The sequence below is a fragment of the Plectropomus leopardus genome, chromosome 5 (genome assembly GCF_008729295.1).
Source record: "Plectropomus leopardus isolate mb chromosome 5, YSFRI_Pleo_2.0, whole genome shotgun sequence".
Classification (NCBI taxonomy): domain Eukaryota; kingdom Metazoa; phylum Chordata; class Actinopteri; order Perciformes; family Serranidae; genus Plectropomus; species Plectropomus leopardus.
The window spans coordinates 13,592,034-13,619,305 of NC_056467.1; the positions used below are offsets into that span (position 1 = coordinate 13,592,034).

The 27,272-nt window shown below is 40.7% G+C and overlaps 2 protein-coding genes across 3 annotated transcripts in view; one reads left to right on the plus strand and one right to left on the minus strand.

Annotated features, from left to right (window-relative positions):
- The window catches only part of stard10 (StAR-related lipid transfer (START) domain containing 10), a 51,055-nt gene extending 42,424 nt beyond the window's left edge, over nt 1-8,631 (minus strand). Inside the window, exons 1-3 of one of the 2 annotated variants that reach the window (XM_042486065.1) lie at nt 8,591-8,631; nt 3,178-3,333; nt 2,643-2,725 (exon numbers count right to left, since the gene is read on the minus strand). The gene's annotated coding sequence lies outside the window, so the exon portion shown is untranslated. Of the gene's footprint in view, nt 1-2,642; nt 2,726-3,177; nt 3,442-8,590 lie in introns of those variants that run through there. The other variant, XM_042486064.1, reaches the window with a different exon arrangement.
- The window catches only part of clpb (caseinolytic mitochondrial matrix peptidase chaperone subunit B), a 38,886-nt gene extending 14,088 nt beyond the window's left edge, over nt 1-24,798 (plus strand). The window contains exons 5-16 of the mRNA XM_042486063.1: nt 336-464; nt 10,088-10,185; nt 11,612-11,726; nt 17,897-17,974; nt 19,615-19,670; nt 19,913-19,957; nt 21,014-21,175; nt 21,284-21,440; nt 21,802-21,875; nt 22,020-22,139; nt 23,560-23,664; nt 24,243-24,798. Of these exons, the coding sequence (XP_042341997.1) occupies nt 336-464; nt 10,088-10,185; nt 11,612-11,726; nt 17,897-17,974; nt 19,615-19,670; nt 19,913-19,957; nt 21,014-21,175; nt 21,284-21,440; nt 21,802-21,875; nt 22,020-22,139; nt 23,560-23,664; nt 24,243-24,440 (1,337 nt within the window). The 3' untranslated portion in view covers nt 24,441-24,798. The remainder of the gene's footprint in view (nt 1-335; nt 465-10,087; nt 10,186-11,611; nt 11,727-17,896; nt 17,975-19,614; nt 19,671-19,912; nt 19,958-21,013; nt 21,176-21,283; nt 21,441-21,801; nt 21,876-22,019; nt 22,140-23,559; nt 23,665-24,242) is intronic.
- Nucleotides 24,799-27,272: the final 2,474 nt, after the last annotated feature.

The following is a 27,272-nucleotide window of genomic DNA, read 5'->3' on the forward strand; positions in this document are numbered from 1 at the left end:
ACACTTTTCTCGAGTCTTACAATTGACTGTGAATAGATTAAAGAAAGCTATTCTGGATTTAAAGGCTCAAACATTTCCAGTTGTGTTTGTTTGTTAACTCATCTTATGAGTGCACAACGTTTATGGGTTGCATCTCAGACTGGATTTGGAACTAGCATGGTTTGTCAAATCCATTTTAAGTCCAAACCCCTTTGAAAGAGCATGCTCAAATCTATTGTAAAAATGGACCGTGTTCCAAGCTGTGTGTCTTGTTTACTGTCAACCAGTGCAAGTTCTGCAAAAGAAAAAGCCATGTTTTGTTCTAATCTTTCTTCGTATCGCTCTCTGTTTTTCAGTTCTTGTGTCCAGAGAGGATGAGTTCAGCAGCAGGCTGAGCAGCAGGGCTGGTTTCCGAGGTTGCACAGCACTTCACTACGCCACACTGGCTGATGACACACGCACTGTCCGCATGCTGCTGGAGGCTGGTACGTTACACTATATATGGCCAAAAACATATCTATCACAGCATGTGTCATTTTATATCACGGTAATCGTACGTGTCTTGTGGAAGTAATTGTTCTGTAAATCCAACAAAGAAATGTTACCTTGCAAAGCAGCTGGATTTGCATGATCATGTGAGAATCTCGCAATAATCCAGCCCTAATTTGCTACATAGCCTGTCCCATAGAGCTGGGCATTGCTCCCATTTGAGCTGCTATTGCTTTCGGTAAAATGTTTTTAAATTGTTTTTTAAAGCTTTAAGGATTATGTCGTCATAGAAATGGTATTTCCAGATCTCTACCAATGGACACATTTATACCACTGCATGGTATATACCCTTATGTGCCCCAACTGTACCACCCATTCCAACTCAACCATCCCTAGCTCCACTTCTGAGTCCATGAGGGACCCCTAAGGGGTCTAAATATCTACACAGTCTGCAGTTAATCATTGTGGTATTCTCTAACATGGACCAAAAACCACTTTTTTTCTAACTAAATAGTGAAAGTTGGAGGTATGACAGAAGGATAAGTGTTCTGGACTTTGCTTCTGTTTACATTTATCTTCCTCATTTTATGTTATAGACCCTTTTAGGGCCAACGTCACAATGACAACATGGTATTATCTGGAAGCAAAACAAAGGAAAACTGGAGGCAAACACTGATCTCTTAATACATCCATGAGAAACATGAATCGCCATCACAGCAGTGAAGGCTACATGCCCCACCAAACATCTGAATAGTTCTCACCTTGAGAACACCATTTATTTTCACTAAAGAAAATGGCAGTGTAATTTTGCATTGTCAGTGAACACGACAGGGGCAAGACTTGACCAATCAGACAGGGTTTACGGGGCTCAAGCATCAAAGACGGTTTCCCAGTCCAACACCACAACACACCATGACAAATTGACAAAAGAGTGTACTGCCGTTAATGCCCTCTTTAGATTGTGGCCCAAACACATTGAACCAACTAAAATTTTCAGTAAGAGGTCATGTTAAATCATGTTACAGTGTGAATCCAAAATGAGCTACAACAGTACACGCATTCGTTTTACTATCGGCGAAAACTCTGTGCACAAACGGACTTTGCTCTAAAAGTGAAAGCAGAGAGAGAGGGGGACAGACACACACTGCACTGCATGACCTGTCTGAAAACAGGCTCTATGAGTAAAAGAAACACCATATAATAGTCCATTATATTAACATACAGGTGTGTAAGAAGCACTCAGATCTTTTACTGAAGTAAAAGTAGCAACAGCGGAAAAATACTCTGTTTTAAGTAAAAATCCTGCACTCAAAAAATCACTGAAGTTAAAGTGCAAAAGTATTGGAATTAAAGTCTACTTGAAACCGCCTACTAGAAATAAAAGCGTACTATTCATTTCGCAGAATGGCCCATTTCAAAGTAAAACAGCCTATATATTATAATTATTGATGCATTAATGTGTTCATCACTTTAATATAGCTGGTAAAGATGAAGCTCATTTTAAATATGGGTCTACTGCTAGGGAGATTAATCTATAATAATACATCATTTTTTATGAGTTGGTTTATATTTTGTGTTAATAATCTGAATCTGTAAAGTAACTAAAGCTGTCACATGAATGTCGTGCTGTAAAAAGTACAATATTTGCCTCTGAAATGAAGAGCAGTAGAAATAGCCCACAAACTAGCATAAAATGGTAATACTCCAGTACATGAACCTTAACATTGTTCTTAGATACAGTACTTGAGTAGATTACCTAGTTACATTCCAACACTTAACATAAATACAACTCTAGTCAATAAATGTTTAATGAAAGCAGTTTTGACACTTCAGGCCCTTTCCATTTCCTACAGAATATATTTTTTAAGTATTTTGAATTTCAGGTAAAACACTTTTTGTAGCCACTCCTCTGACACAATTGCCACTTGGGGTACATATGTTTTTATTTAGATTTTGCCTGCAGAGACACATGGATAAACACAAGCCTATTTTTATCGGATAAGATTTTTTTCTGTATTGTAAATTAATGTCAAAGAATGACTTAGTCCAGATTGCGATTTATGGGTACCCAGGGTGTCAGCAACCCCCCCCCTCTTCCTTCCCCAACAAGTCAAGCTGTCCTGCTTAAAAGTCCACATTTCTGATGTTACTTTATACTTTATATTTTCACTTACTTCAGTGGCGTATCCAGGACAGCTTACTGGGGTGGCCAAGATGGGTCACAGAGCTAGTGAGGGGATGGCCATACCAGGAGAACCTTTATGAATGACACATGATCAAAATGTGTAAATATCACATTGCTTGGCTTCAACAGCGACACACATGTATGATAACTTAATTCTAAAACTCATGTTTGCATTCATTGAATTGTTTTTATTTAATACCAGACTGTTTTGACATATTATAAAACTGCTTAAAAGTAAAAAGTTTCAGCAAACTAGCATTATTACAACCTAGAACAGCGCAATCATGCAGGCACCAGTCTATTCAGTTACCTATTCCTGGTCCATTTTAGTGTATTCATCTCTGGGAACCTCTGGTTACTTTACATAACATCCGTTTCTAAATAATATTATGTATTTTTTTTTACTAATGTTCTTCTGCAGCAATATTGATCAGATGATTGTACTTGAGTGACAACTTGAATATGAACGCACATGGCTAATTCATTTATGTTTATCCAGGAGTCACTATCTGAACATGACCTACCATGCTGTGCAGGGGGGTGCTGAATGTTCTTCATCACTTCTGCTGTAATCACTGTTTCACTGTTGCTGGAAGTAGCTGTGGCTGGCTCCGACTCTTCTTTTTTTGCAGAAGAAGCTTTGGATATCTCTGCTTCTTTCCATGGCTATTCTCTAAACCCTGGAGGAAATGCAATTCAGTCAATCGATTAATCAATCATCCATTCATTCATTAGCCATAACTACAATGTCCAGCAGGATCATTGTAAAACTGGGTACAAATCAGTGTGTGAAATAGGCTACAGGGGTGTCTGTCTGGAAACCATAAAATAACTGTTTGAGCTCTATATTAGGTCAAAAACAAAAAACTCTAAAAAAACAAAAAATCATTTGTGGCATTATATGCAGTTTGCTCTGCCTCTGCATATTCCAAAAATCAAATAAAGCATGAAAACTTTGTAGATGTTAGAAGATTCTATCAGCCTGACCAATAAAACAACACATAAATTGGGTGTTTCTTTTGTAAATAAGTCATAGCTAAAAAATACCGACGCACAGTGTTTTGCAAAAGATAAGAAATCTTTAATAAATGGGCATAATGCCTTTGCGTTTCAACTCACAGATATACCAGGGCTGATGTCAGGTGCCAGGCAATTAGTATAGCACTGGATAATTGTCACAGGTGCAATCAATGAAGTGACTGTTGACACACTCAGGTCAACTCCAACAAAGCACCAGTGTGCTCAAGACCAGCAAATTCATCAAACAGTCAGCAACATCAGATACAGATCACACAAAACATCAATAACACATAAAAATATTCAAAATGTGTACAGGGTACCTGATACATCACAGGTACCTGCACCTGTGACCATTATGTAGTGTTACTCTGATTGCGTGGCACCATCAGCCTTACTATATTTGTTAGCTGCCACTTGTTTTTACATGCCCTGATAAAGACTGTATGTTGAAAACAGTGTTCCTTGAATTTGGGTTTTGTCTTATTTACAAAAGAAACAAAAAGATGTGGTCATTTTGGTCCTTGGATTCAAACAGCACCTGTTCTTGAGACCTACACATGTAATGTGGCACTCCTCTCAGCCAAACTTTTTTATAAATATTTTTTTCTAGACCCATAAATAACTACTTAAATGTTAAGGTTGTTTTGAAGGTAACATTATGGCACAGTCACAACACCCCCATTGCTTGCATACTCACATATTTAACCTTAGTTATTGAATATTTAATATAACGTTAGCTAGTGAACACACGCATCTGTAAAATGCTTTTAGACACCTCCATCATTATTTCAGAAAACACCACCATGTTTCATATTTGGTCTCAATATCTAGATAACACTAGCCAAAAAAAAAAAAATGCTGCTGCTGGTGTGCAGCAACAGGCTGGTAAGGTTAAGCTAGCTGGAGCTCGCTTGTTAACCTAGCTGCTGTTAGCATGCTACATAAAGGTTTTTGCACATTCGGATGGAAATTTGGGATAAATTAATCATAGGATGACCATACCTTAAATTGACAGCTTTCAGTGTTTGGACATAAATCCACTTGTTCTCTCTAGTCTGAGAGCATACTCCCAACTCTGGACCTTTAGCCAAAAACAAAAAAAAAAATGCCAAAAGCTTCGTAATTCTGACCTCCACCTGGTCAACTTGCCGCGTATTTCACGCAGAGCAGAGCGGCGAGCCGCGGCTGAGAAGTTCTGAGGCGTTCGGTGGAATAACGAGCTTTGACTAGAATGTCTGCGACAGGCTCCATAGGCCGTGCTGCGGTCGTAATGTGCCGCTGATGGACTCGGTGGAATTTAGGGTTCATATTTACGCCCTGTTCACACCAAACAGGATAAAAAAAAATTGTGTTGCGTTACCTGTGCATATACAGCTGCTGGAGTATTTTTGGAGCAGTTTGCAACTAGCCAAAATTCGCCTTCAGCAGCTGCGAGGGGAGGCAGCTAACAGCTAACATTGTTTGCAGTGAAATACAACAGAAAGCTAAATGTGAACATGCAGGCTCCCTGCTCTGAAACAGAGTAAACCAAGATGCACACTCTTTATTCTTTATCAGACTGGCTGTGCATTACATGCCTTCCGTTGTTTATTTTCTACAATAAAGACCAACTTAAATCACACAGAGCGTTTTGCTAAGAAGCAACTCAACCAATAAAGCTTACCCAAGACACAGGTATATTTTCAGAGCTTATCATGTAACTTTATAGCTTTGCTCACTGATCTCTGAGCCCTTAAGGTCAATTATTTGTTCTGTCTCGGTACAGTGCTGATGCAGAGTGCTCCAATGCACTGTGTCCACAGACAGCGACATTATTTATCCTTAATTTCTGGATCTCAGTAACATCAGGAGAATCTCAACAAGTTTTTAACGCTGATAGGCTATGCAACACAGCGTCACGTGAAATGCTCGCTCAAGTTGAATAATGTCAACTTGCGCAATGGACTCGAAGACACCAAATACGCACTTTAACTTCCACCACGTCGCATCCAATGCATCCGTTGTCTTTGCATTTACTTTATATGTGAACTCGCTGTACGAAATGCTCGCTTTGCATCCGGTGTGAGCACATTATTAAAAATGTCAGACCGGTCCTGGGCCAGTGCAGCCCGAAATCAACGGATCACCTGAGCTGTTATCGCTGATTGACAGGGCGTTTTCTTGGTTTTTGTGCTGATGAACTTCATCAACTACCAGTCTGCAGTGACTGCAGGGGTGGCCAGTGATACTGAGAATGAGAAAATCGCCATTGACTTACTTGTTGTCAAAATGTACAATAACCTAACTCAATACTATTTACCTTCATACTTATCAGCAGTGCTTGAATTAGAAACAGATGATTTGTCCAAAAAACAGTCTCAAAAGCATTAAATTGAAGTGTCTGATACCTGCAGACTCCCTGAAGGTACCCGTTTTATCGCGACACATGCCAGGCTCCTTACTTTAATCTTTTAAAACCAAACTAAATGGTTCTCATTCTGCCCTCAGAGCTGAAGGCAGTATGGTGTCCATCAGCTTTAAAAAGCTTTCCATGTATCATCATCTTAACGCTTCCACCCCCGAGTAATATAAACAATATTACAAAGCTCATTTGAAATTGATCACTTGTTCATACCCCCTCTCCATTCAGTCCCATTACACTCGCACCTGTCGTTGACTCAGCTCCACCAACACACACACACACACACACTCAGAGACCCTTGGGGCAAAATATCCCCCTCAGTTTCCAGGCGAGCAGCTCTTAAACAAGCTCGGCCTAGTTGAACTGTGACCTCCGCACAGAACATGCCCTTGGGGTAACTCCACACACAGGATGTGTGTGTCTTTGTGAGTGCATGTGTGTGCTTGTGCTCTCAAGTTTCCATTTCATTCATTAAAATATTCATGTATTCATGTATGCTTTTATCCTTTTGATGTGTTTAAGGTCGTGCACGCCTTTTTGAATCTAAACTGGGGGGGACATTTGTAGTTGTTGCTTTTTAGACTGATACATTTTTAATTTAAAGAAAGATTTTTTCCATTTTTTGGATCAAACACCCCAACAATCATTACTAAACACACACATACACACACACACACACTTGTATTAATGTCTTGTTTATGTTTATGATGGATGGTGCATCCAAAGCTCTGTCTGCCTGCCCCCCCCTCGTCTCAACCCTGCGTCAGTAAGCAGCACTCTGTACGCTTAAACAAATCACTTCGTCTAACTCGATCAAATTTTCTGCAGACGCATTTTTGAATTAAAAAGGTAAGAAATTTCACAAAGCAGAGACATTTGTTTTAAGTCAATCTGATTAAAGACAGAGTGGGTTTTTGCTTGCGCGACTGAGTCCTTGCTGGTTTGGCGCCACCATCACGGCCAATAACAATCATGACATCACACACACTCAGTCGCCAACACATTGCCGTCCGTGTGTGTGTGTGTGAGTGTGGTTTTGTGTGAATGGCCGCATAATTAAAGACTTTTATACAATTTTTTAATGATTATTCTTGACAAAGCTTGTTATTTCTACCATCATTTTCTTGAATCCCTTTCCTCTTTGTCGCATCCTATCCAGCGTTTCTTACATCATCAGAAAAAAAATCTTATAAACCGCCATAGCTTCGGGACATCTATGTGGATTTGGGTGTGTGTGTATCCTATCCTATTTTTTTATTGTGCGTCATCTTCCCTTCATGTATGTGCACAATGTGTATGGAGTTGTGTGTATCCTCTACCTTCTTATTTCCCTTGTGTTTGTGTGCGTTCACGTTACTCTACCAGCCGTGGGTTTGCTCTTTTGGCCTTAGCCGGCCCTTGACTCGCATCTCCATCCATCACAGTCTCCAGGCCCACCCTCGGGCCTCTCCTCGCCCCACAGTCCCTCACCCTACCTGCAGAGGCTCCGTAGCTTCTCCCCAAGCTCCACATCAAGCCTGCGGCCACGGGCACTCTGTAATGGACGGCTCTGTAGGTGGTAGGAGGCCAGAGGAGACACACATGCTCACAGAGACACACAACACAGATACAAGGATACACACATGCACAAAGAGCAGCAGGGGCTCTCTCCCACCAGCTGCAGTGAAAGAGAGGGAGGAGGAAATAGGAAAGAGGAGGGGACTCCTAATAGGCATAACTAAAGCACGCCTAATGAAGGGATCTTGTGTGTGTGTGTGTGTGTGTGTGTGTGTGTGTGTGTGTGTGTGTGTGTGTGTGTGTGTGTGTGTGTGTGTGTGTGTGTGTGTGTGTTCAGCTGGAGTGTGTGTGTGTGTGTCTGTTTGTGTGAGTGTTGTTAGTGTTGATCCTGTTATAAAGTGCTATGGCCCAAAGGGTTGGCCTGATATTAAAGCCCTAAATGATGCTATTTATTATGTCCAGTGTGTGTGTGTGAAGGGGGGATACTTTATTGCTTTTCTCCCTCATGTTTTTGGTAGGCGGGGGGATTAGCGGTGTATGGTGGGATCAATAGCTTTGTGAGCAGGTCACAAAATTTAGGGGTTTATCGATAATGATCACAGTGATTATTAGTCTCTGCGGTCAGTGCTCAGAGTAATAGGAACAACCCGCACCTGTAATGATTACACACACACTGTCATAGTTTCTCCTGAGTGTAGCTCACTCTGAAAAACCTACAGTACAGCGGGTCACTAATGTAGATGTGTGCCTCATTTTCAGATTTGGTAAAAGTATCAGCTCCCATCAGCTGAGAGGATACAGCAGAGAATCTTATAAATGGACCCAAATTTAACATATTGTCAGGAAGTATTATCAGTTACAGTTTGTCAGTGATATAATATAATCATTCTGTATTCTTGGAACAGAAATTTGCATGAATTCCCCACAGACTTATTAGTAAAGTGACACATTTTATGTAATTCCACAGTTTTTTTATGCTTCCTTTCATGAGTGTCAGTCACTCTTAAATGAGACCGTACCAGCAAAGATTGTTGTACTTCGGCTCGTCGTCACAAAATCCATTGGAATCTCCTGAAGTAGTGCCAGCAAGGTCTGAGCAGGTCCAGAGAAATCCATGTCTAAGGAGAGTGCTGCATCGTATTCATCACTTGGATGACGCACTGGACCTGCAGAAATAAAAATCACCTCTTATGAACTCAGAGCATAAAATTCTCGTGTTTGTCATCTATATTGGTAAATATGGGAGTAGGACCAGTTGTTGTTTGTTCATACTACATACTAGATCTGACACAATACCTAAGTTTTGATGTGTTTGATTTTGATGTGACCTTTTTTTTCATAAAACAAAGATGCACTCCAGTTTTAGTGCACGAGAGGTTTTGATAGTTGGTGCAGTTGATGCATTTTGCAAACAGAAAAAATTCAAGCTGCAACAATCACTTGATTAGTCGATCGACAGAAAATGAATTGGCAACTATTTTGACAATCAAATAGTGTTGGATTTTTTTGAAAGGTTGGTCAGGTAGCATTTGAAGATGTCACATTGGGTTGTGGGAAATCACACAGGGCATGTTTCGCTATTTTCTGGCATCTTATTGAAAAACGATTAATGTAGAAGATAATAGAAATATTTAATGTAAACAATTAATGAAAACAATCATCATTTGCAGTCACAGAAATGTATTCAGGTTTGAAGCAATAGCCTGGAAGTGGGTAGATCTAAGACGCACATTTGTATGTGTATGTAGTGTCATTTTAGTTTCATATAAAAGGAGTGCTTTCTAAATATGTAGCTGATTATGCAACAACCAAATCCATTATTGTTTGCCTTTTATTTATGTTTTAATTTTCATGTTGGATGTAGCTAGTGCAGAGGAAACATTCACCTGTTCATGTGGAGGCGTGTGTGTGTTGGTGACTCTGGGTTTGAGGTTGGTGGCACAGGTCAGGGCAGAAGGCACTGCTAACCACTCTCACTGACAGTCCTGGCACACTTCATACACATGCTGTTACATTGTATGTCTTCCTCATTCATTCTGTGACATCTTATAGATCCGTTTAACAAAATTTTTCCTCCATTTGACCCCTCCTGCTGTGTGAAGTGTGTGTGCTTGTGTGCCTTAATGGCCCCCAACCTGCAACAACCTGCAGTGTACATAGATTTATAATAATCCAGGGTGTTGGTGTGCGGGTGGAGTGTGTTACTGGCACGCGTTGCAGATATGAAACCCCCTACAGGGTCATTGCATTGCCCTCCTGCTTCTCTGCAGTTAGTCTCAGTGACCCCTGAACCCACGTGACCTCTCACCCCTAACCTCACTCTCTCCATCGATGTTTTGACCCTCCTGCTGAGATGGTGTGTGCATATTATTGTAGCACTTGCAGCAAAAACCACATTTTTATATAAAGAAATGTTCTGTCGTTAGTTTAAACCGTTTTATGAATAGTTACAGTTAATTGGATTTTTGTCTCTAATGTATGACCTACATGTGTGTGTTTTGCATGCCTGCATACAGGTGCCAACCCCCTGCAGACCAATGGTTTGGGACACACACCACGGGCCTATGCTAAGGAGGGAGAAGTGAGCAAAATACTGCAGGAATTTGAGGGCAAGGTAACTCACTGACACGGACACACAACTCTGAAGGTGTTCTTCTGTACAAACTGTGCAGAATATAAGCAATTAAAACAACATTAGTTTCCATGCACACTAATGTTTTGAAGCTGTACTCATTTCCTGTGACCTGGTCTAAATGACTCAGCACTATTCACTTGGTGGACATCTGTGTCATTTAGTTGCCTTCATGCACACAGACACACACTCCTCAGGAGGTCTGTGTCACTCTGCTGACTGACTGACAGCTGCTATTGAGTATTAGATTTGTGAAAGCTGGTAGAGGTTAACTGGGGTTAAAAACAAGTTGGATTATATATCAGCTGTATGTTTTACGGGACATTATGTAACCTGGAATTCAACATACAAACCTTCAGTAATGTGTTTATATATTGTATAAATATCTTCTCACGGATAGTTGGTACTTTTCCACGTGTTAAAATCGGATTTAAATTGGGATCTTTGATTGAGGGTGATCATGAGGCTTGGTTTCAACTGAACAATGGTAAAGAATCAGCGGCTTGTGGAAATTGTCGCTGCTCAGCTCTTGAGACTTCACAGGTGTATAGTAGTAAAGTTGAGGTCAGCTGTTTTCTTAAATAAAACTTGAGTTACTCGTAGTTATCTACTGGCCTGACAGCAGGCCAGAGCTAAGCAAGATGGAGAGAGACAGAATAAACAGCCTGCCTCCACTGCAGGGTAAAAAACGAGAGTCTGAGAAGACAAAGAGGAGAGGATGAATGAGACATAGGACGGCTGTGAGAGAGAAAGAGGGAAAGAAACAGGGAGAAGTAAAGGTAGAAAGAAAGGGAGAGGGAAGATTTGGGCAGAGAAAGAGGAGAGTTTTTCTTGCCACAGGCTGCACTTTGCTGCTGCTTGGCTTGTTTTTGGTTTAGGTGCATGTTTGTTTCTTGTTTGAATGTGTTTGTTGTAGCGATGAGCTGTGAAATTTAAAAGGCTGGTAAATAGTGTTGCTATCTCTCACTCTCTTTCTCTATAATATGGTTGAATATTACAATAACAATATTGACTGCCATAAATAAACAGATATTAAAGTGTACTTTGTGATGTTTTCCTGCTATTAAAATACAACAAATTGCTTTGAATTAAAAACATGGAAAAAGGGAAAATATTTCCAACATTATATTTTACAGTGCAGTCCTCTACTGATGCTCTTTCAGCTTACTAAGAAAATCCTTGAGTGCAATATCACAGAGATTGCACAGGTTGAAATCATAGTGATAATTAAAAAAAAAAGCCCAATGTGTTTTACAGCCCTTAATGGTAAAGATGAAAATATAAAAGAGGGATAAAAAGACTAAGAGGGGCATACTTGAAAACCCTTCATTGTATTTGTGTTTTTTTCCATAAGAGTTTATTTCTTACATTTCTCTTCTGCTTGTCCATCTTCTTTGCCTCCATCTAGTTCCAGGAGGTGCAAGCTCGGCGGGAGGCGGAGGAGAGGCGGAGGTTCCCCTTGGAGAGGAGGCTGAAGGAGCACATCATCGGACAGGAGGGTGCCATCAATACTGTGGCCTCAGGTAAACACACACACACACACACACACGGATCATTAAATATATGCAGTTAATACACAATGACAAACACCACAAAAACAACTTGTGCACATAACTACATATTTTAAAGCCACTGTGTTTTTTTCCACATTGTTTCGCTATCTTTGCACCATGTCTCTGTTTTCCCCTCTCTCCTGCTCTCCTCCCTTCCCTCCCACAGTAGGCGGGTTCAGACAGACCGGCGGAGGCTGTAATTGGTTAATTGTGATGAATGAGCTGTCTGTCAGGCACACACAGGTGCTGTGTGGATGTGTGTGTGTGTGTGTGTGACAGCTGAAGAGGCCAGGCTTGGAGCCGCCAGTTAACACGATTACAGAGAGAGGAGACATACTACAGACCCCCCCACCCCTTCTCTTCCTCCTCTCTTTCCCTCTTTCTGCCCCCCTCCCCCTTCATCTCTCCTCCTTTTCTCTCCTCTGTGTCTCCCTCCATCTCTCTGTCTTTACCCCCTTGAGCTCCATCACATCCACTCTTTCTCCTTCACCCTTCTATCCTCCCCTGCTTCCACTTTGCGGCCTCCGCCTCTGCATCTTTCCATCATCATTCCTCCATGCTGTGCCCTCTTGCAACACGCAGAGTCAGAGATGGACAAGAGAAAGGCAAAGTGATGGAGACAGGGAGAGAAAAACAGATGAGACAGGCGTAAAACAAATGGAGGCAATGGAAGACAAAAAAAGACAGGAACACTGATGAGGGGAGATAGCAGAGAAGTGGCGGAGAACCAGAAAGCTCGGAGCATTGACAGAAAGACAAAGAGAGCAAGTGTAATGCATAGAGAAGAGGAGGGAGGATGAGTTAGAGCACAATAACACAGCAGACAGTAAAGAGCTGATATTACACCAGGCATCCACGGAGGCCATGTATTGATCCGCAGATGAGAGAGAGAGAAAGAGTGTGTCTTCAGAAAGGGCTCTGCAGAGAAGGAGGAGGTTGTGTGTTTTTTTTATGATCTTGGGCAGATTTGTGAAAATAATCAACTCACTCCCAAAGCTGGAAGTGGATATTATAATCTGTAATTTTTTCATGAGAGCAAATACTGCAGAGTTTACAACCAACAAGAGAACAACTTGGAATTTTGCCTACAGACCTCATAAAAAAATAAACTAGAAAATATAAAACTATAGATGTTTATAAGGCAAAATACAAACAGTTATGCTATATAAGTAATAGTTACAAGTGTCAGTGGTGGTTTTGATGGGAGTCAATGAAGCAAGACGAAATCTTGGGACTTGTAGTCTTTGGCAAGGTGATGAATGATAGTTGTTATCATGGCAAATTGTCCTGAAAGCCATAGAAGACGTCACCACAGTGATAAAGGAACAGCTTATTGATCTCTGAGAAGTATTACAGTGAATATATCACACACACACGCGCACACGCGCACGCACACGCACACGCACACGCACACACACACACACACACACACACACACACACACACAGAGTCTGAAAGCAAGCCAGAGAACATGTTGGATGCTGAAAAGAGGATCCATTTGCAAAGATAAATACAAAAACATGTTGTCGTCTGTGAATTTATACTTGTGTTGTGTAGAGCTACAATGAATAATTGATTCGTTGTCAACAATTAAATTATTCATCAACAAATCTGACAATCGATTAATCAGTCTGAGTAATTAAAAAAAAGTCAACATTTTCTGATTTCAGCTTCTTGAACGTCAGTATTTCCTGGTTTCTTTTACTCCAAAAGTAAACTGAATAGTTTTGGGGTGTAGACAAAACAAGACATTTTAGGATGTAATCCTGGGCTTTGGGAAACAATGAACAATATTTTTCAACATTTTCTGACATTTTATAGACCTAACAAATAATCAACTAATCGAGAAGATAATCAATAGGTTAATCTACAATGAAAATAGTCGTTAGTTGCAGTCATAATGTTGTGTGCCATTTCAAAGAGGAGCAGAGATGGAATGAGCCAAACTCTGGCAGAGTCAAAGAGGGGGAGGTAGAGATTTAGAGATGAGGACATGGACCAGGAAAGAGCGGAAGGGATATACTGGAGATAAAGAGACAACAAATGAGAAAGGGGCATACAGATAAAGAGAGATGGGAGCTGCACATGACCAGATGATGTAATCTCAGAGGCAACACATACTACAATATATTTAAACCTTTGTCACGTTTCAGCAGCTCCTCTCATTCCCCATCATCCATTACAGTTTCCCAGAGATGAAGGTGGAGTTTTGAAATAGCTTGTTTCATGTGTAGGGTCGCAACTAACAATTATTTTGATTGTTGAATAACCTGTGAATTATTTTATTTTGTATTCATGTTTTATACTTGTTTGGTCTATAAAATGACAGAAAATGGTTGAAAAAAGTCAATTAATGTTTCCTTAAGTATCCGATGACGTCCTCAAATGTCTTATTTTGTCCACAATCCAAAAATATTCCGTTTGTCGTCGCAGAGGAGGGAAGAAAACAGAAAATATTCTTATTTATGCTAGAATTTTAACTAAAAAAATGTACTCAAACCAGTTCATTGATCAATAGTCCAAAGGCTAAATATACTGAATTTACAATGATATAATTCATATCTATATATCTATCGATCACTTGATTGATAGATAGATAGATAGATAGGTACCTAAGTGATATTGTCTCAGGACCCTAATTTGAAATGAAGCAAAACTGTATAGTGGCAGACTTTGTGATACCAGCAAATATTGTATTGTTGTCCAAAGAATTAATAAAATATTGTATCGAAAGTTGGGAAACACCTACCAAAAAATTTTTGCACTTGGTGTGTTGTCATGTCTCCAGAATGGCTGTTTCCACCTGAACATCTCATGACGAACAGCTGGCCTGCAGCAAGATACACAACCACACACAAACACACACACACACACACACACACACACACACACACACACACACAGGAAGGAGGTTAGATTGATCCAGGTTTAGCTCTCAGGGCTAAGAGTTATTGAGGAGAATCATCCCTCTATAATCATGTTAGAGCCAACCAGACCTGCCCAATACACGCTGCTCTGAGTGTGTATGTGTGTTTGTGAGACTGTGTGTTGTTAGAGAAAGTGTGTGCATGCATGTGTGTGTGTGAGAAAGAGCAAGCTTTCATTTGTTTTGTGTCTCCTTCCTTTCCTTGTTGTTGTCAGGGTCCTCTGAGAAATGTCAATGTGCCCTTCTGTCAAAGTCGGTCTCAATCAACTAAAACACACACAAACACACACACAGAAGGTTACGCTGTCATTCACACAGCCATTGATAAAGCAGACGGAGCTTTGGAGCCCCTCTTGTCACTATTCATCTCCGTGTCCATCTCTGACACACTCGTTTGTTTCTCTGTCTCCTTATCTCCATCACTCCTCTCTCTTTCCTCTCTTTATCTCCTCCTACATCCTTACTCCTCTTTCCTCTCCTTATCTCTGCTTGTCCTGCTGCTTCCCTCCCTACCATGTCATCTCTCTCTTCCTCTGCTGCTGCCAAGCATCTGTTCTTTATGATTATCAGCTATTAGTAGCTAGTTTAACACTCAGGTCTGGTGTCTGTCTTGAAGGATTTTAGCTTCACTGCATCACACACAGAGCCTGTTAGATCACAATAAGCGAGCAGGAAATGTCTCTTCATCTCATCTGCAGCTGTTGTTGGACTCACTTTGACTGTTGCTGAAAGGTGAACTGAAGCTTCGGTTCCTTCTCTTTAGCAACTTGGCCACAGATTTCTCCTGCCACTTACCATCCTCTGGCTGCACACGATAAGTTGCCAAGTAATTGACACCTCTAAGATGCATTTTTTAAGCTCATTATCTCAAACTAACTAGAGATATTTATGTTAAGAACTTGTCAGTACAGACAGTTGGCCAGAAGTTGTAAAGGCAGTGGAAACTGGATTAGAATACATGGCAGGTGTATAAAACTGGTCGGAAATTGAAGGAAAAGTGTCGCATAAATTGACCAGCCTGCCATACATGTTTGAGTCAAGGCTTCTCTAATGATGTTCTCACTTGTCAGATTCAAACAGACCAGGATTCATGATCTAACTGATGTGCAGTCTCCATATTTTAAAAAGCCTAAATTAACAATCCAGAGATAAAGTTATCAAGTCAAAGCTAACCCAAAGACAGACCTACTGTGTGTGGTTGCATGTTTGGTGTTTCTGTCAGGATAAAAGCTAGCCTGATGTGGCAGCATTAACATAGCCAACACCAAAAATTGGAAATAGAAATTGCAGACTTATAGTCAGAGCTGGGCAATATGGAGAAAATAAAATATCACAATATTTTGATTAAATACCTCAATATTGATATAAGGGCCAATATTGTAGGTTTGACTAATGGTGTTTTCCAGGGTTTCCCCACACATTACCAGCAAGTCCGCCAGCATCAGTTGAGGCTCTGTTTACACCTGAAATCAACAAGCATCCTGGGTTACTGGATCATAGATGGAGAGCTCTAAGTCAGATGGGAATGTACCCAATCATCCTTGTTGAGATCTGATCACTCAGACCACATTTGGAGGTGATCTGATCTGCATTTGGCAACATTTTCTCAGCAGTGTGTTTGCTCGTGTTTGGTCCACATTGAAGCACAGCCTAATCAGCTGACGTCCTCTATGTAGGCGGAGGTACGTACTCATTGGCGTGTCAGATATATAATATGAGTTCTTCAAATATTTTGAATGATTAGATGAAGGATTAGACTCCTTCTGTTTTGCTTTAATTTAGCCCATGCACCACATCTTGCAAACTACTACTTCTTTTGTATCGCAAATGTAAATGACGTATATGTTTATTTGGATATCACCGCTGTCGGGCGCAAACCTCCTATCTCCAAAATCTATTTTTCAGGAGAAAAAGTAGTAGTATTTTTTCATTAGAAAAAATGCTGTGTTTTTAAAAGAAACCAATGGAGACAGGTTTAATCATAAGCTTTTTTTACATACACTTCATTGTTTGAGAAATGTTAAAATCCACTAATAGACGCAGAGGGGGAACAATAGAATTAATTAACAAAAAAAAAAAGAAAATAGTGAAATGTGGAGATACAAGGTTTGTGCCCAACAATGACGATATTGAGCATGGGGAAGTAAGTCTGGACCAAAAGTGGTCTCTCAGTCGGGATGCATGTGAAGAAGCATTTTAACACCAGGTCATAACAGACGGAGGGCTGTCCACTTGTGATCCGATCACCAAAGACATATTCCAGGTGTTAACAGGCCCAAAAGGTCTTGAGGTAGATGCACAGCTCATAAAGGGAACTGTGATCATTTTGTGTGAGCTTTATGAAGATTTAAATAATGACATGATCAGGCTGCATCCACCCATTTTATATACATACTCAACAGCCTCTGAGCTCCTTAAGGTGAGGCACATTAATACGTTTCCAATCCAAACTGTATGTGTTTGGACCTTGGAAGGGTAGCCACACAGTCAAAGTGAGAACTCCACACATCCAGCCTGTCAGTGGATTCAAACCCAGGTCCATTTTGCTGAAGGCAGCCAATAAGCCACTGTGCCGTGCTTTGATTCTGTTGGCAAAACCTTGCTCATCTGTGGCTCTGGTTTTGGCCCCCGGCCTCTCAACAGCTTCAGATTTGGATGAGTTTGTGCTGGTGTCTGCTTCTTCGTCGAGTGGCTGAAACCACGGGCCAAATACACTCCCCTCCGATCCACCTCATCATCTTGTCTTTGTGTATGTGTGTGAGTGTGGTTGCTGGGGTGATGGCAGGGTTGGGTAGGCACTCCTCTTTAAGCAAGCGTGTGTGTCTGTGTGTGTGTGAGGCTGCGATCCATGCTAAACTGATTTCGCCATGGCCGCGCCAGGGAGGCTAACACAATTACTGCTGGCTAATGGCCCCACTGACTGAGGGGGGAAGAGAGGCAGCGTGGGTAGCTTTCTGGAGGTCTCTCATCTTGCTCTCTTGCTCTGTTTTCTCTCTTCTGACTCTTTTTTTTTCTCTCCACCAAATGTCTTGACCCTTTTCTCATCCCTGCTCTCTCACTCTTTTATCATAGTTTCTGGGATACCCGTCGCCCTCGGGTCAATCCGGTTCAGTTGGGTGAAAATCACAATACTCAGTGCAAAAGCAAAGTCAACAAATGCAAATAAATGAAATAATAGTCTCATCTTCTTTCTCTCTGTCTCTGCACTCTGTAGCCATCAGGAGGAAGGAGAATGGGTGGTATGACGAGGAGCATCCTCTTGTATTCCTCTTCCTCGGCTCATCAGGAATTGGTAAGTCACTCTATCTTTCACACCAAACACCTCCTCTCACTCATTTGATCTAATGAAGTAATGACAAAAAACTCTTGAGTTTCTTGAAGGTAGCTGCCAAAATAAACAGAACACTTGAGTAAGTCAAGTCTCTGAAGTTTGTTGAATGCATGTGGAGTGTATTTTCCTCCATCCAGTCTACTGATTTCAAAAGAAACAGACTACATGTAAAAGTAGAGGAAATTAAACAAGATTCTGGACAGAGAATTAAGTCACGCTACCTGTGTGTGTTGTAATCTCAGCTTCACTGTTTTTTATTTTGGTCGGCGGGCTGGTTGCGTATGCATGTAAGTGCATGTAAATCTCTCCCTTTATGTTCCACTGGCTAGCTAATTGCTGCCCTTCTGCACTGCGCTCATACAGTGGTTACCCCTGATAACATAGCCCCAACTTATGGTGGTGAAGCGCAGCACCCACCTGCCCATAACTTAGGACCAATGAAAAATTGATCAGTATTGGCTTTACAAAGCTCCAACCATTTCCAATTTGTTTGTTTATTGTAGTCCATTGAGCGCTGGGTTCACCAGCTGTCAAAAACAGCTGATTGCACTTTAAAACACTGAATGAATGTCTTTGTGATGCACAGCGCTGAGAGGGGACAAACCTCAGAACAACACGAAAGAGGTTTCAATTAAAGATATCCACTGGGGATGAATTGAGACTTACTGAATTCTGTTTGGACCTTTCTGCTGCAACAGATCCGTTTTGACACTCATATGTCCATGTATCTGTCTCTCACACCTACTGTCAGAATAAAGGCAAAAATGCCAGAATAAAAAAACATAGGAAGCCATTTAAAGAAGGGCTGTGATACAGGGTGTATTCTTATTTAAAAGTCAAAAATATTTTTAAAGATGGACTTCCGCAGGCTAAGTATGGAGCTGTATTATGTAGAAAACTTGTTTTGAATCAAGTCAATATCTGCAGATAGTCAATATTTTCAGTTGAAACTTGACATCTCCAGTTCAGAGAAAATCTTAAATTTTTCTGAAACAGCAGCAAGATCAGGAAGTGTGAGTGTATGTGTGTGTTGGAGTAAAGGAAAGAGGGAGAAGGAGGGATATTATGGGCCAGATAGATGGCTAAAAAAGAGGGAGATGGTGAGATGACAGGCCAGAGAGATAGATGAAGGGGAGACAGTGTTCATATTCTCTGCTGCCTTCAGCGACAAACAGTGGCCATGAGACATCAATATTAAACACAGCAACAAGACACACAGCCTCACACACACACACACACACACACACACACACAATCATAAGCATACCAAACACAAGACATCAATATCATATATGAGCATATTATATGCAGAATATTTTAGCGCCAAACATAATGTGTGCTTCTAGAGAGCTTGAGATGATTGAAAGCTCTGTAGAGGGAGACACTGGGATTTAGGCCAGCACTTAGAGAAGGAGAGAGATCGTTTTTCTGTCTGAAATGAGTAAGCTTCCTGAAATCTCTGCATACTGATGTATTCCAAAAGAGTAGGCATTGTTTTTCAATACTAAAAACAAAATAATTAAATGGGGGCAGGAGTTGTTCCTGTTTGAAGCTGAATAATTGAATGATGTCTCTGTTTTGTCTGATGCTGGATGTCACAGGAAAGACAGAGTTGGCCAAACAGGTGGCTCGCTACATGCACAAGGACATCAAAAAGGTATGTTATGAAGCGTCTCACACACACACCAATCTTCAAATATTCAGTCAATTGGCGGAAAACAGGTCTTCCCACTAATATAAAACAGACATTTAATATAGTGTCTCTTCCTGCCTTGAAGAAATGACAAGGAATTCAATTTGTGCTGGTTTCCATGGTAACTATTAGTAGCACATGTTCAACACACTGATACAGCAGCATGTTGTGCCTCTTTAGGAGGTTAACCCATCATGTGATTGCAGGGTTTCATCCGTATGGACATGTCGGAGTTCCAGGAAAAACACGAGGTAAGACACTTTTTACCAGGAAGAGTCAGAAACTGTGTGTTTCTAATGACTGGATGAATCACACAAACTGTGTTGAATTTGTTGCTCTAACAGAGGTTCATTCCTTTCAAAGGAGAGAGTAACAGTTACATCACTCTACTGCTGCAGATGCATGTCACTGACACAGTGGATTAATTCTGTTTATGTACTCATAATGGATGCATAAACTAAAATTAATGTTGTTTTTGCCCTTCTTTGTGAGGCTTCGGTGATAAAAACATTTCATCAGTGAATCAGAGTTGCTTTATTGTATGATGTTCAAGAACCACATCTTATCATTTCACCTCAGTACAGTTATCCAGTGTTGACTTCTGCATAGTTTGCAGCAACAGAAAGCTTTATAGGTAAAGTATGGCCCTTTGTACGGTATTTTGTGCACCCCCTCGGGCTGAACCAAATAACTTTAAGTAATTTTGAAACGTCTCCGGTGAAATAAAACCTGCAATCAAGCTTTTATCACTTACCGTCCCAACTCAACCCCGGATCAACAAACTTGTCGTTGCTGCTGTCTTTAGAGCCACTCTCCTTAGTTAATGGTGAGCTCAGCATTTGCCCAGTTTACAAGCTAACATAAGCAGCAGCGGCCAGCAGCTAACATCCAACACCAAGCCATTGGACGTCCCCAACAAACTCACACCAACACTGAATCAACTTGACTCTGTTGTTGAATAATGAGCATTAGGTGCCATTTATTGTGTCACGCTAACAGTTAGCTCTGTCTCTGTCTGCGTGTGGCCGGATGGACTCTCACAACTGTCCCTGGCGGAGAGCTCACACTCCCGCAGCAGCAGCTAAAACGCATACAGTATGATGTTTGGTGAAGTGAGTGCTGCGCATTTGACTGAGTTGGCAGTTCAGTGGCTGCGATGCCACCAAAATATTCGCCACCTGATTAGTACTATCAGTGTTGAATGATGTTCTCTGTTGGTATTGTAATCATTTTAAGGGTACTGGTATTGGTATTGGAACTTTTTAAGCGATATCCAGCCCAAGTACTCTCTCTCCCTCTTGTCTCAGGTGGCAAAGTTCATTGGCTCCCCACCGGGATATGTGGGACATGAAGAGGGGGGCCAGCTGACCAAGCTATTAAAGGCGTGTCCCAACGCTGTCGTCCTGTTTGATGAAGTAGACAAGGCTCACCCTGATGTTCTCACTATCATGCTGCAGCTTTTTGATGAGGTGCGTATACAAACACACAGTGGTCATCCTGTGTTTCTGTTTGATGAAGCATTTGCAAGTGTAACACTAAAGGACTGACCTCTGCCGTTCCTGCGGTCCTTCTCTCAGGGTCGCCTCACAGATGGTAAAGGGAAGACCATCGAATGTAAAGATGCCATCTTCATCATGACATCCAACGTTGCAAGTGATGAAATCGCCCAGCATGCACTACAACTTCGCCAGGAAGCTGAGGTGGTCAGCCGTAGAAAGCTGGCCGACAACCTTGGTGAGAGAAACACACAAACACACACATACTTAAAATGCAAACACAAACACATTGACCTGCGTTTGTTATATGCATCCTTTGCTACAGCTGAAAAATAAATTCTACATCGCTTTAGAACTTTATTAGTACTCACATCAGGAGCCCGTTACAACCCATTCTGACGATACTTCAGATTATTTTGTTTGTCAGATTGTCAGTTTGTAGTTTGCTAAATAATGTTTTGCTAAATAATTTCGATCAACATTTTAGAAATTGCAAACACATAAAGTGAAGTGATTTGGCCCTTCCCTGTGAAGACATATAGAGACGTCAGGTGAATAAAATTAAAAGTGAGATTAATATAGATGTGTTTTTTCTACAGAGGATGTACAGAAAAGTGATGACATCACAATCTCCAGACAGTTCAAAGAATCTGTGATTCGTCCGATCCTGAAGGTAACTCAGTTACTCAGACACACCTTGTTTTGAAGTAATTACAGACAAATGGTGCAGTTTAACTGTTTGCTTCACTACGGCAGTTTACTGTTGTCGGCATGAGAGGCTTCGGTCGTCATTGTTAACTCTTTGGTTCCTCCCCAGGCTCATTTCCGGAGAGACGAGTTTCTGGGTCGGATCAATGAAATTGTGTACTTCCTCCCATTCTGTCACTCAGAGCTGCTGCAGCTGGTCAGCAAAGAGCTCAACTTCTGGGCCAAGAAGGTATGTAACCAGGGTGTCTGCAGGTCTGTAAAAAGTCTTAAAATGACTTAAGATAAGGCCCTAAAAAAAAGTCAGTTAGAATTCGTTAGGTCTTAATTGCCACAAACATTTTAGCTAATTTAATTTTTACATCTTTTAATTTATTTTTGTCAAAATGAATCAAGCTCTTCTTTGTAAAAATACACATTTCTGGTTTTACAAATCTTTAAGCCCACTACTGAACCTAATACTGTTTTTATAGTTTACACTTGTACTTAACTGTTGGCAAAATATAGACATACCTAACTTAATCTAATAACCTATTCCTACATAAAACCTGCCTCTGAACAGTACTGTATACACTCACCGTCAAACCTGCAGTGCTTGAATGAGAAAACGATGATAAAAAAAAAAATCTTAAATTTAGGTAACTATTCTCTTGAAAAGGTCTTAAAGGTCTTTGAGTTGAGAACATTATAAAACATTGGAGGACATCATTTTGGGCTTCGGGAAACACTGATCGACATTTTCACTACTTTATAGATCAACAAAACTAACTGATTAATAGAGAAAATGATTGACAGATTATTCGACAGTGAAACTTATCAGAAGTTGCAGCCCTATTTGAGAGACTTCACAGCACCGTACTTTTATAACATGGGTGTTCTCCACTGGGGCTGGAAGGCCCTACCCACTTCATCCTGCAGCCGTTGAGCTGTGCAGGAACACACGCAGATCAATATCATGTGCCACTACTACTCACTATAATGTGATTACAGTGTTTAACATGTGGAGCCTTCATCAATATTTAATTATTAATATTACAGCTGGTGTCCTGACAGTCAACATGGGCCCTGCAGGCAACTGATAGGAGCGTGACTCATGACTCTCACTCTGTGCATTTGTCTTGAATGCTGCTGCTACTTGTTCTCATGCATCTATTTGTCTTTAAGGTTTTAAGTGTTTGTGTCTCGTAATAACTCGTCTCTGTCTGTGTGTGGCAGCGCTGCTCACAGCAGAAATCTCATTATTACAGAATCCTCACGAGCCATTTGTTTGTCACTCACTTATATCAAATAAATTAAATGTTTAGTGCTATCATTATTGCCTTAATACCGTATTTGTAATCTTGTGATATTAGTGTTTGTATCTCTGGAGTAAAACACGGCATTGTATTTATTGAATGGAGTGTTAACATCAGTAGCTAAATGAGCAGCTCTGATCGCTGCTATTGACTGGAGTTTGATTAAAATGCATTAAGGGCCTGTTGATTAGCACTGGCAGGCATGCTGCTTGACAGTTTCTCCTCTCTGCTTCTGCATTTGTCTCTTTCTCCGGCATCCACCATCCTCCCTCTTTGATTTGACTGTTTACAATAATAACCTCTTATGATAATAAGCTCTTCTTTATCTCTCTGTTACTCCCTTCTCCCTGTCATTAGGCCAAGCAGCGCCATGATATAACTCTTCAGTGGGAGCGCCCGGTTCTGGACCTGTTGGCGGGCGGGTATAACATGCACTACGGAGCACGCTCCATCAAACATGAGGTTAGTTCTAGGCAATAAAACTACTTTGTTATGATTAGGAAAACATTGCAGATGTCGCAAAAAAAACCAAAAAAACAAAACTCAAATGGCTTTGAGTCACACAAACATGGTCTGCAAGGCAGCAGTGTGTTGGGTCAAAGTCAAGTGTTTGTAGGAGCCATTTAAGAAAATAAGTAGATGAATCCATAATTAAGTGGTATATTTGGTATATTGATATCATCATGTGTCATAGATAGATGTATGACACATGATAGATATTAGATATACAGTAGACATAAGTCACATGTTTTGATCAGTGAAGAGCTCTTATCAGCCGACAACAGGGATTTGTTTTCAGTAGTTAAAAAAAAATGTTCAGTATCAGCATTATGTTGTTTTTGTGATCCAGGAGCAAAGCTCAAGAACAGCAGATGTAGAAAGCAGTAGTCGACAAATTCATTTTTAACTGTGATATGAAGTAACAATCTATTAAAAATGCAAAATAAATTAAAGAAAGTCATCGGAAATAGTCAGCATACTGGTTTAAATACAATTTTCTAAACTTCATCTCACCACTAACCTTGTCACTGATACCTCAGGTTGAGCGGCGGGTCGTCAACCAGTTAGCTGCAGCATACGAGCAGGAGCTGCTGCCCAAAGGCTGCACACTGCGTCTGTCTGTCCAATCAGAGGACCAGGAGGAGCGGAGGACGCCCAGTCTGCGCCTTGAGGTGGTAGGAGAGGACAGCTCATCAAGAACGCTGGACATCCGTCCACCGCTGAGCCCTGAACATTAACAACACAGACACACAGAGGATATATCCAGATAAATTTATGCACACATGTACACTTTCCACACACACAATATCATTATCATTATCATCATCATCATCATCATCATCATCATCATCATCATCATCATCATCACCATCACCATCATCATAGTATGAGGAGGTTGGATAGTTCTTGATGGATTTTACCAATAAAAGTACCTCGATAAACACATCACTGCCTCTCTTTTTCAGTACACATATGCAGTATTTACATGCCAACTTTTACACAGTATCGCAATATAATATCTGCCAACAATGTGTACTGTAAAATGTGAACTAATTCCGCCTACTTGACCATTAAAGTTTGTTATTCATTTTCACAGCCAAGACTGATAATCACTGTGCATACAGTCTCATTGGAAATAAAATCTAAGCGCAGGGTAAGTAACATGTTACAGAGTGTAAACACAGCATAGATGCTTCAGTATGCATGTGCAGCTTCATGATCATCAAACATCTCATATCAGTGGATTGAAGCCATTGTATTAGCTGAAACAAAAGCTTTGCTGCATTACATCTGTAGTATCCAACTGTTGATGTCTAGCTGTGACATAGTGATAGTTAATGTTAATCTTGTAGTGAGAAAACTGAAAACAGCCAAAGTATTTAATATTTATTAAACATTCTCTATGTGACATTCAGAGCATTAATATAGCAACAAACCACTAGCTGCTATGTAAAGATATAGTGGAGTAGAGAATAAAGTCATGCTACCGCTATGTGTGTAGTAGCCTGAGCTTCTCTGTGGTTTGTTGTGGTAAATGGTTCGGCTATGCATCCATGCTAAGGTTCATTGATGCTCCCTTTATGTAGAAAAATACATACATACATTAAAAACGTCACCGCTCTCATACTTTATGTGTCCTATATGTTTGCACAGATACAGCCAACGGGTGGCAATAGATAACAGAGTCAAAAGTTTCATACAAGAAATGAGGCTACAATACAGGAGGTTATAAAAATGTACCTTTTTACAGAGGCAGCACTGTAGACGGCGGTGGACTGTGAGGCCATGAAATACATCATGATATGTGGACAGAGAATTCTTTTCACTATATTTGCGTTACATTCCACCATTTTTTAAATGCATCTGTCTTCTGTGGTCAAATCTAGCTGGAACTATGCTTCAGTGCTCCCCCTGATTTCCACTGCTCCATTTTGTCCGTATCCATAAACTAAATGAACAAAGTACAGACAGAAGACTCCATCTGTAGTCATGTACATATAAAACGGTGAGCATAAATGATGCCACTGACTAACTAACTGCTACCGCTCTGCAATATGCAAATATGACAGTTACAGCTGATAATGCCGTCCTGACCCATGGTGGTGGGACAGCATCGTCCTGGAAGTGCAGCGCCCACCCTTCACTATCCCCAATGTTAACATTGCTAGCTCTGGCAGCACTGTTGCCATTGTTAGCGCCATTCCCACCATTACCACTGTTTGCTGCTCACCACCTCCATGTTCAAAACTGACCTGACTCTGAATCATAGATATGCTCTGAATGTTGCATACAGCTCCTTTAAAGAGATAAGGATGAATATGTAAGTTAAGTTAAAGGCAATGAACAGTGGAGGGTCTACATCTGACAATAAAAAGATGAATGGCTGTTTGGAGGCCACTTGATTTTGACCATAGGGAAGTCAAATAGGAAAACTAAATTAACATTAATGAGTAACAAAATTTAAATCTCTTAAATACTAAGTAATTTGGTTTAAGAATGAAAAATGTTTTACCATTGTGTACTAAACTACAGTCACTTTGTGTTTGTCCATTTGCTGTGATGAAGAGAAGTATTAACAACCAAAGATAGTTTGACATTGGCTCGGATCATGATCTCTGTTCATTTTAATGCATATTTACATAGAAATCATCACCAGCAGAGCATCACTGATAAATGTTAGTAAACACAACCTGCTTATTTATTTCATTTTAGTAAAAAATGTGTTAGTGGAGAAAAACCAAGCAGTAAAGTATAGCAGTCACTTGAATGATAGCTTATAAAACTGCTTTGTGAATTGTTTCTGTTGATGCATGTTGATGTAGAGGAACTCGCCTGTCACGACAGCGTGCTCCGGTGCTGTACAGTGTGTGTCTATCTAAAAAAATCTATCTGACATAAAGAGACATTTAGAGTCGTGTAGAAATAATATTCAAAGTGTTGTTTCATAAATGTTTGAACAGCATGTTGACAAGGCGCCAAATGTAATCGAGCAACATTTTTCATTCTTGTATCCCGACCTCCACTGAGTAAATAAAGTCATCACAACAAAAAGGAAATTCCTCTGTTTTTTTGTTCCGTTTGTGGCGCACTGACACTCCTGATGGATGGATGGATGTGTGTGTGAGAGACAGAGAGTGAGAGCCTGGGTGGGAATTCTGCAACAATAACGCTTTTCCACCTTGTAGAACAACATGACAGAGGAATTTCCCTGGAATTCTGCTCTGTGTGGGGGTCTGTGTCGAACGCTGGGAGAGAATGCAGCGCGGTAAATGCCACGGAAATGTAAAAGACATCACACACAGCCTGCAGGAATGTCTTCTCTATAGGGAGGAATTAGCATGCAGGAAAAAGACACTCACTCTTACTGTGCTCCGCCTGGACCCCCCAACAACACACACATTTAGCCTATTACACACATCTACAGCGTCACAGCTGTCATTTCCTGTTGATTTACAGTATAACATTGCAATTATTTTCTGTAGGGCTGAAATGATGGGTTCGTTGATCAGCCCCAGGAATTGAATTGCAAACAATTCTGTCAATCAATTAATTTTCCAACCAAAAATGCC